Source organism: Strix uralensis, chromosome 13, assembly GCF_047716275.1.
Source record: "Strix uralensis isolate ZFMK-TIS-50842 chromosome 13, bStrUra1, whole genome shotgun sequence".
In the NCBI taxonomy this organism is placed as follows: Eukaryota; Metazoa; Chordata; class Aves; order Strigiformes; family Strigidae; genus Strix; species Strix uralensis.
In genome coordinates this window covers 8,596,399-8,606,813 of record NC_133984.1, presented here as the reverse complement: position 1 = coordinate 8,606,813, position 10,415 = coordinate 8,596,399, and the positions used below count along the sequence as shown (strand labels likewise).

The 10,415-nt window shown below is 48.4% G+C and overlaps 1 protein-coding gene across 3 annotated transcripts in view; it reads right to left on the bottom strand.

The window, feature by feature from the left end:
* Window positions 1–3,735: 3,735 nt before the first annotated feature.
* Window positions 3,736–10,415, bottom strand: part of ARHGEF6 (Rac/Cdc42 guanine nucleotide exchange factor 6) — a 41,390-nt gene continuing 34,710 nt past the window's right edge. For all 3 annotated transcript variants that reach the window (XM_074882690.1, XM_074882691.1, XM_074882692.1), the window contains 5 exons: window positions 9,657–9,750; window positions 8,590–8,679; window positions 7,683–7,782; window positions 6,739–6,793; window positions 3,736–6,094 (listed from right to left, as the gene is read on the bottom strand). In XM_074882690.1, coding sequence (XP_074738791.1) covers window positions 5,954–6,094; window positions 6,739–6,793; window positions 7,683–7,782; window positions 8,590–8,679; window positions 9,657–9,750 — 480 coding nt within the window. In that variant the 3' untranslated portion in view covers window positions 3,736–5,953. The remainder of the gene's footprint in view (window positions 6,095–6,738; window positions 6,794–7,682; window positions 7,783–8,589; window positions 8,680–9,656; window positions 9,751–10,415) is intronic.

Here is a 10,415-nt window from a genome sequence, read left to right as displayed (position 1 = left end):
TGCAAACCTGGAGCATTTGGTTGTACACCTGGAGCATTTGTTTGTACAGGCCACACTTGTCAGAGTGCAAAAGATGGGAAGCCAACAGGTTTGCAAGTGGAAGAGCTTTCAGATTTCAGCAGTCCTTAGGCTTTGCTTGGCTGAAGGCTGCAGGTCTGGTCCTAACACGGTGCCCAAGTGCCACCACTGCCGGGATGGACGGGGCAGTCTGCACAACTCATTGCAGTGCTGGGTGCCTGGCATGGCCCCCTCCCAAAGTCAGTAGAGGAGAGCTCAGATCCAGTCTGGTTTTACTATAATTTAATATGTATTTCTTGGCTTTTCTTCATTGTTGGCTTTTCTCCAGAACTGCCTAACTTTGTCAGAGAATGGACCACTCTTGTCTGACACCGCATATAAAAATTATTTATTTAACTAAAACCATCTTATATTCATAAACAGAGAGGGACTGCATGCCAAGGGACTCTGCGTGGCTGTAACTGTGTTTTGCAGTGTATTTCAAAGTTCATGGTTCCCCCTTCCCAAGTGTGGGGTTTCATCCATTGTCACCCTACAACTGATACAATTTATGAATTAAGAGATACAGTGCTTTGTATGCTTTGAACACTGCTCACCCTTCTCAGCCCCAGGCTGCGATTCCCCAGGGTCCTGCTTGGGGTCTGAGGGCTGAGGGAGCAGTGGGATGACACTGGGGGGCACAGTGGGGACAACCAGTCCCAAAACCTCTGGGGACAGCCATCCCACCCTGCTCCTTGGGGCATGTTGGGGTGCCAGGGCCAGGCAGCGCTGGGGGCATTTTAGTTGGAAGAGGGAGCAGGGACCCCCCTGCCCTGGGAAGGCAGCGAGGAACCCGGGCTGGAGCTCCCAGCACAGCTGTGGAGCAGAGGGGTGGGGGCTAATTTAGGGGGATTTAGGACACCTGGTTAAAGAGGACTCCTCCTGTCTGCCCTAAGGTCATGGAGCCTGCAGGGACGTCTCTGCTTTGGAACAAAGGGATGGATGCTGCACAAGGTGGGATCCTGTGGCCACTGTATGTGGGGCAGCAGGGGCTGGGCTGCCACTGCCTGTGTGGTGGCATGGCTCTGGCCACCTCCTGAGGTGGCATGGGTCCAACCACATCCCTGCTGCTGCCAAAACCTGGCCAGCTCCTGCGGTCAGGCTTGCAGAGGCAGCGCTGGTGTGGCTGGAGAGCCCCAAACCTCCACAGGGGAGGTGGAGGTGCCTGCCCGTGGTGGGAGTGTGGGTGGGAGCCACAGGAGAAACCAAAGATCTTGCTAACTGGCATCATCTGAGAGAGGGAGAAAAGCTGGCCAGGGGTGAGCAGATGGGGAGAGGAGGGGAGAGCTGCAAGGAGTGTGTGCGTGGCCATTCTTGGGTGCCCAAAACCTTCAGGAGCAGAAATGCTGTTTGTCACGGGTGAGGAGAAATCACGATCAGTGTACAGCCTTGAAACCCCCTGCAGCCTCCCAGCCTCAGAGTCTGGGAGCACCTGCCAGAGGGTTTGGGCCGGGCTACAATCCCTGGCCCAAATCACCGGGAGGGGATCCAGGAGCTGCAAATCCCATGGAGAAATAGATTTTCATGCATGGTTGGGGGAAAAAAATGAAGAGGGGAGTAAAAAAAACAGGCATAAAACCGCTCAATAAGTTCTGCAGCAAGAGCAGCAGATGCCAGCTGCTATCTCCCCTGCCCGTGGGCTGCCTGCCCGGCCCCTGTGCTGCTGCCTTTCCTGAGGCTTTTGTTTCTTGCCTCTGTTTCTTCGCTTGCCAAAAATAGCCTGTGGGATTCAGACATGAGGTAGCGCGTGGGAGGGGAGGAGATGCGATTGCTACCCATCCAGCTGTGGCCTTCTCCCGAGCGGCTTTGTTCTCCTCCCCGGCCCCTGCCCGGTGCCGTGGCAGGTGCAGGTTTCCTCTCTCCGTGGAAAGTTTGAAGGTTGTCAATACATTGATTTTTCCCTTGACGTGGGGCCTCTCTGTCACTCCTTTGGCTATGAATTCTATGATTTCTGAACTGATTTTTGTCCTTCTTTCTGAGTAAAGAAGGGAGAAGGGGATGAGAGGGTAATGAGTACATCGGGCACATCAGCAGGACTGGCATGAGGGGTTGTGGACAAGTGGTGGCAGGAGCAAGCAGCAGCATGGTCATCTACCGGGAGAGGTGCTTGCATGGCTCAAGACACACTGAGCTCACTGTAAAATATATATTTTTTTTTAGTTTTGTATAAGAAATAAGATTTTGTTGGGGTTTTTTTTTCTTCAAAAACATTGGGATGCCAGTTTTCAAGCATGGTCTCTCCAGTTCGTGCCACTGAGCTCAGGGCTGCCAGGCAGCAGGAGCTGGAGGATAGCTGTCCACATGCCATGTGGCTGTGCACAGTGGCAACTCGGGTGACAAGCCTGTCCTAGCATCTCTGTTCACTACTTTAGGGTCTTACTCTTTTTTTATCCCCCTTTCCAGTTAGGCACTGTGTGCCTGGGTGCCAGCCTTACCTCAGTACCCCTTGCACTGTTCATCGGGGCAGGGTGTCCATTGGCAGGGTCTCATCTCTTCTAAGAGGCCAAATCTATTGCATGCACCCCTGCCTGGGTGTAAGGGAGTCTTCTCCTCCCTCATTTTGGTTTAGGTTTGGGCACACTCGTGCCGTGCAGCTGGGGCTGTTGGCTGGAGCAGCCCACCACAAATGGGCACCTCCAGGGCATCCCCAGCTGCAGTGGTGGTTTGGGCTGTGCAGATTAAGTTGTCAGGGTGTTTTTTCTGGTTTTTCACATTGATAGTCATTTGGAGCCAAACTCCATCGCTTGGAGGATGCTGGTCCTGCCTACATTGGAGCTGGGTCATGCAAAGGGGCCATTTGGGACCTGGCGTAAGAGAGAGGCCAAAGGGACACTGTATTCAGCAGGAGCAGGATGGAGTGTCTCTGGTTAAGGCCTGGATCTGGCCTCATGGGGACCTGGGAGTGGAGATGTTCCCTCCAAAAGGAGCCTGGGGGATGCCTCCTCCTTGCTCTTCTGCCCAGTGCAGGCTCTGGGGCACTCGTGTCTGGATGCAGCCCGGCTTTGCCTTTGCAATAATTCCTCCAAATGCCACTTGGGTTCAAGCAGGCTCCCTTGCAGACTTCCATGTTTTTCCACAATGTGCCCAAGGTCAGTGTTTCTTTTTTACTTGTTCTTTTTCCCTCTCCAACTGCTGTGTTTGGGGAGGGAGAGCAAGGTCTAGCCCTCCTGCCCTTGATCCTCCCACTTTGGCTGCGGGCTGAGAGCATGGCATGCCTCTACCAAAGAGTTAAAAATACCAGTGTGCAGGAGAGGTCCTGTCCAAGTGGTAGACCAAAGGAAATCCTGTCACCACACCTAATCACCAGAAAAAAAAAACATGAACTAAAAAAAAAAAAAAAATCAATCTCAAAACAGGCAGGAAGTCACTTATCTACAGCAATCCGCCAGTGCAGCGGAGAGCAGCTAGTCCTCCATAAAGCATCCTTGTCAGCAGAGTGCACACGGGGCTTGAGGGATGGAAACGCATCTCCTTCCCCTGGGCCCAGGCACCCACTGGGTGATGGTGAGAGCAACAGCCCAAGTGTCAGCATCATCATTCGCACCAGTACCCCTGCCAGCACCCAGTAAATCGCAGGGTGGATGATGCAGCCACAGGCATTTTGAGCAAATTGGGGATGCCCAGAGCAAGCACTGGCTTTGCTTTTCTGGTGGAAACAAAGGAAGCAGCACCGAAAGCTAAGAAGCAATTTTTATCCTTCTTTATTTGTTGAAAATGTCAATTAAAAAACTGTTCAAAATAAAAACATGTTAGAAAAGTTGAACTTGCATAAGTAGTTACAGTAAATAAACCTACATGACAAAGATAAACTGGAAGGCAGCTGACACAACATCCATCTAAAGACAGACTCACTGGAACCTATTTACAAAGCACTGTAAACAAAGTAAATATGGAAACATTGCTGTCCATCCGGCATGGCTTCTTTTCCTTTTTATTTTATTTTCTTGTCTTTTTTGGCTTCTAGCTCTTGACAAATGCTTGATCCAAAATGTCCCAGTGTGCCCTCCATCACATTACATCTTACAAACATGCATATGTACACAGCACAGGTTTCAACTAAACAGGGGAACGTTTCTACCCTCTCCTTGAAGTGTAAATGGCCCTTGGTTTGCTTCCTTGCACTGGCTGCACATCGTGAGTCCGGGCCCCAGCCCACCTTTGGGCAGGCAGCAGGACTGGTAAGTGCTGGCGTGTCCGGGCACGGCCTCCCAGAACAGCAGCGTGAGCTGCTCAGTGTGCAGCAAAGGCTGTTATCCTGGAAAACAATTAACCAGCACAGCAGGCCTTGACTGCTGACCAAACCGCTAAACTGTGAGCCTGGGCCAGGATGTGGAGAGCTGCCATCCAGCTGGGATGCTCTGGAGGTGGCAAATGTAGCCAGAGCAGAAAAGACCTCTGTTTTGTCCTAGAAACAGCTTAGACTTAAAGAGCATTTCTTTTTACACTCCTTGTGATGTTTTTGAGTCTAGCTCTCCCCAAACACCATTTGCTATGTTCTGGCTGAGTTTTAATTGCAAGGAGGGAGTTGTAATTATTGCCTCTATTATATCCTTCATGACCAACGTAACGGTATGACTGTAATGAGCTGTGGTGCATCTGCACACCCTGGGATGATGCTGCCCTGTGATATACTTGTAAGACTTATTGTTAACTTTAGCAGAAGGTTACTTTTATAATGCTGCTAAGGAAGGAAGGAAAACATCAGTTCTAAACTAGGGTGTAACACCAAATAAGATGAAGATAGCTGATACATATGCATGTTGCCTGTGTGCTGTGTTTGAGGAGCTGTGCAGGGATCTGGAAGGGTGCTGCACGTCCTTGCCCCAGGAGATTCCAGCTCTTGTCAAAGCATAAATATAAATATCTTTCCTATCCCAAGAGAAAGTTCCTTTTTCCCAGCCGAAAGCCCCTTTGGGGCAATGGGGGGAGAAGTGGCTGTTGGCTACATTCCCAGCCTTTGGGAAGGAGCGATGGAGAGCCTAACGTGGGCAGAAGGGAGCAGGGAACCAGCACATTTGGGGGTTGTTTTTTGTCATCAAGCAGTGTTTACATTTCATACAGAGAAAAGCATGTCCTGCAAGGGGAAGCACAGCAAAACTATAAACTCATACGATACCTGGACACTCAATGTGAAAACAAAGCAGGGGGTGGGAGTTATAGTTCATGCATAAGAAAAGGGATGGGGGGGCAGAACAGCAGTTACCTGTGTGCTAATCACGAGCTGTTAGGAGGCAGCACTGTGCAACATACCTTCCCATGCGCTCTGACAGGTGCTCCAGATCTGACTTCCCCAAGGAGTTCAAATGTCTTCATGTTAATTGCACATTTTAATCAGTATCAAGGCCACACGGGAACCACAGTATTGCTGGGCTCTAGTTCGCTACAGTCAACTAATGGGGAAAAAGAAGGTGGATGGGAAAAGCTTCCCCAGTTGTGATTATCTGAAAAGAGGAGCATGATGCTTTTTGGTTTCTGCTCAATGCCACCTCAATAATGTTTTCATTCAATAAATAGGTACCGGTGCTTTTGAAAAGAATGAAAGCATTAAAAAGTGCTTAAGCTTCCTCTAGCAAACTGCTGCCAAACCCTTTGTGAGCAGCAATCATTAGCAGAGTTTGTATTTGCTCCCAGTAGCAGGTACGATGAGGTATTAGTTGCTGCAGATGAATTGTGAATCATGGACCGCTTGCTTACCGGTTTAGTTGTGATCGATTGTTTCTGGTTTATTTCCTTACTGGATGGAAGAAAAACTATTTTTTTTTCTCTATGACTTTTTTTTTGGTAACAAAATTCCCAAAACCAACAAAATAAGGAGCAAGAAGAGGCAAAGGATCCAGTTCCGCTTCCCAAAAAACACCTGAGGTCACACACCACTGCCAGCAGCTTCTCCCCAAATTCAGGCGATCAGGGATGACTTGCGCCCCGTGTCCTCCCTGCCACACTCGTCTGTCTGCTTCAGCAGCCTTCTAACCAGCTTCTCCAAATCCTTCCTGGACTTAAGCTCTTCCTCCAAACACTGTTTCATCCTTTTGTTCTCCTGCAAGTGGAAAAATAAAGGAATAAAGATGCAATTAATGCCCATGCACTTTACGCAGTGAGGTACTTCTATGCACCTGGCTGCCTGGTGATGAAATATCAGGAACATTTGACAGGTCAGTGCTGGCTTATGAGGATGCACCACACAGGTTACCTGTGGTCCGATCCTCTCAAGCAGACCCTTACTACCTTACAGACCTGCAGGAAAGTCCCAATGACTTTGAGCAGGCAAAAGCATCCTGCTGGAAACCTAATTTTAGCCTGGGTTGGAAGACCCTTTTCTCCCAGAGTGGTGTCTCCCACCTCCAGGCTTAGGGCTGGAGAAAGGAGGACTCCTCTGAGTCTACAAGAACTGGTATCCACCAGACCCCTATAACATGAACATTCAAGTTGAAAGAGTTTCTAGAGTAGGGGGAAAGACCAACCACTCCTTCCCTCCTGCTGGCTCTGGTGCTCAAGGGACTGTGTGGTGAGCTGATTCAGGGAGCTAAACCAGGAGAAAACTAATGCTAATTCAGGGAGCTGCAGGACTGCATCAGCATCAGCAAGACTTTTCCCGGGCACTGACCAGTCAAAGACAATGACCTGGAGCAGCCTGGGTGGCTTTTGCTCAACTCCCAGCACAAACAACCCCACTCAAATTACCTGCTTCAGTTCTTTGACTTCATCTTTCAGTGCATAAACCGTGTCAACAAGGCTCCTGCAAAAAGAAATGTAAAAAAACTAGAAATAAAAAGAGCTGGAGTGCAGCAAAACAGCAACAGCATGGGAACTTTCATGAGCAAGGTGCTGATGGGGAAGGTGCTTCCAGCTTCTGCTGCACAAGCATCAGGCTGCTCCTACCACTGCTGCCCATGAGGGGACTCTAGAAACACAGCCCAGGAGCATTTATAGGCCACCAGTCCAAAATTCAGGGCTCTTTTCTCAAAACTCAAGAATAATACTTTGTTCTGCTATCTTTAAATTATCAACAAAGGTCTGTGGCTTTGGCTTCCTTGTTTATGCTACTGCAATAAATAACAATGATTTTACAACTGGAAATGCCTGAGCATCTTTTGTAAAATGGCCTTGATTCCTTGAGGTTATGCTGCAGAAAAACAAGCATGAAAGGAATGCACTCTCTGGGTTAGAAAAGGAGCAGATTAATGCAGTCACCCAAATGCCGAAGCTACTAACAGGCTGGGGGACTCACAGACAGGGTGCCAGGCAGGCTCCCGAGGGGTAGCAGCAGCCCAGTATGTCAGTAGTTATAAAAAAAAAAAAAGAGCCCCTTGTTTGGTTCTGTCTTCCTCAATCCCATTAGCTACATCCGGATAAGCTCTGGGACTCGATAAACTGACTCTCAGGATTTGGCACACAGACTCCCAGAGGGCTATAGCCACGTCACAGCAGCTGGGAAGGCAGCTCTGTTCTTAAAAAGGGACAAAACAGCAACTGAAATAGCCCAGTGGTTCTCACCAGGACTAAGGCAGCAGTCGGTGATACCAGCCCCGCTCCTCTGCAGAGATGCAGAAGCAGAGGGCACTGGTTTTTAACGTCCTTCCAAAAAGCAACCAGGGGATCTGCAAGTGGAGAGCAGCCACACTTACTTTTCCTCTGTGACAGTCTGGCCATTGCTTCGTGTTTCCTCTATGATGATTTTCTCTTCCTCAGGAAGAAGGACTTGGGGGATGGAGTCTTTACGGGAGCCTGCGTACAAGAATTACTTATCAGGAAGAAAAAAGGAGACCTTCTCTGACGCCCAGGATGCTCCGGAGACAGCACGGCAAATGCAGCCTTCTTCTCCCTGCTCCTCTGCAAGCCTGGGGCTGGCCACAACACGGGCTGGAGCAGCCGCCGGCCATCTGCCACGGTTAAGTACTGGCTTACATGTACCACTAACCTGGAGCTAAAGCAGCAAGGGGAAAGTTTTCGCGAGTGCTCACTGCATCTAAAGCTACATCGTGACATAAATGAAATCATTCTATTAGGCTCAAGAGCTCTCAGAAGAAACATGCCCTCCCATTTTCAAATGTACCATTATTTGATAGTTCGGTGATTTAATTTCACATCTCACCAACAATGATAAATAGTTACATTTCCAGAGTTGAAGATGTTAGATAGGTTCTTATGATGCAGCTTGTTCTTAAACACGCAGCTGATTGAGAGATAATATTCATGCTTCCTTTCTAAAGCTATATGCAACCTGAGATTACCATCAGGTTTTCAGTGCTGACAGCCACAGGCACTGACTAGGTTTGCTTAATTCCTAACAAGTGCTGGTGAAAGAGCTGTGTCTCATCTGCCCTCCTACCTGCTTCATTCTCTGTGTTTAGAAGAAAAACAATGGCAACTAAACCACTAGGTAGATGAAGCTCCCTTATCTTGAAGATTGAACACCACACAGTTTCCTAGCATGAGTCTTGTTGCTGTATGATGCAACCATCTGGTTTTTCCCAGGAGGGTTATCAGTGTTGCCGGCAGAGTAAGAACTAAATAATCTGGTTGTGTGCCCACCTGAGCTGAGAGCTTGCTGGAAGCCTGCCCCAGTACAGTATGCCTCGATCACCTTCAGGATCTGAGCATCTTCTTCTAGCGCAGCAGTACCTGTAGAACATTGCAGAAAACAGCTATCACAAAAAGCAAAGTGTTCTGGCTTCATCCCTCTCAGCCTTTCCTGCCAAGTCCCTTAAGAGAAGAGCATGCTGTTTCCCTGACTGACACTGTGTCTGGGACTTTCCCTAATTTCTTTTTGCGGTCCTTTACATTTTCTGGCCTTTGCAACACCCTGTGGCGTTGAGCACCATGACTAAATGGTATGAAAACACACTTCTAGCTGCTCATCTCAGCAAAGCTCAGGGGGTGATGCCTAACTTTGGGTGCAGGCAACACCAAGAGATGGGTAGGCAGAGCAGCCCTGCTAGGAGGGCTCCAGTGCAGCCACATCAGAGCAGGACTTGGAAATGTGAAGTCTTCATTTCCAGCCTTAACTCAGTGCTGTCTTCTCGAGGGAGACAACTGGCCTTCAAGCTGTACACCGCAGCAGCTCACTGCTGGGTGACCATGACCTTTCATGTAAAACCCCAGAGGACTGTCCCAAGAGGACTTCAGAGAGCTGTCAGAACATCCTTCTTTGCAGGTGAATGCCCCTGCAGGGATAAGGCCTTTTTTTGTTCTCTGATCCCCCATGGAAACTGTTCCAGGACCTGCTGGCATGGCCAGGTAAGGGTTGTCCCAGCTCTCATATTTTGATGACTGTTGATGTGCAGTTTTACTGCAGCTTTTAACTACTTGGAAGTAGCTCCTTGGCTTCGTACCCAGAACAAGACCACCCACAACCCATGACCTTCTGCTAGCAATCATGAGGACGGTGGTAGCATGTCTGGCAGTCATAACTGGGAGGGGATCTGTCAGAGGCTGAGGACCAGTGCGCTTCCAGAAGCCTCCCGTGCTCAACAGCACATAGGCTTGTTCACAACGTGAGCATCCTGTGCCATCCTGCACCGTAAGAAAGGCTGTTCCCAAAGTCCCGTGGAGATCACCAAGTATACAGAAACTTCCAAAAAGAAAAAGACAACACTTACTTTTCCGAATAACAAACTCTTCATCAGATGGTTTTCTCTCTGTTTTCCTTTTTGGAAGAAACTTCTTCATTGTTTTTGGACTTTTGCTGGAATCCTATAGAGAAACAGACTCTTGTGTTTAACCAGAACCAAAGGCAGCTCAAACAGAGGAGCAGGGCAGCTGAATGCAGCTATCCGTGTTATGCACAACACATTAGAGCACTACAAAGCAGGCAATGACAAAACTGGGGAAAATTATGCTTTTTGCCTCTCCCATGTGGTAGTTGGGGCCCACTGCTCCCTGGAACAGCAATGGGAACAGCACCTGCAGGTCTGGGCCAGGACAAGCTCCTCTAGCGAATTTAACCCTTGGCTAAGATACTTTAGCCAAAGAATTCACATTCACAGCACTTTTAGTTCGCTTACCAACTGTGTGGTCTTTGTAGAAAACCCTATAATGTTGTTTATTTCCTTGACTTGATTTGATTTCTAATATAAAACAGTTGGCAAATCACATCGCCTCTAAATGCACACAATTTGTTTGAGAGTATAAATCCCCCACACAGATACACAAACAAATACACACAAAGTTAGTGTTTGCTATGACTCCACAAGTAAGAAACACAAGCTTTTATCTCCTTCACTGAGTTACAAGTCTTGCTGATTTGGAGAGAATTAATGTATTAGTAGGTTACATGCAATACAGATTTTAAGCAGGAGAAGAGGCATGCCAGGAAGTTTAAGTACCATAATACTAAATCCATATCTCAAAATATGTTT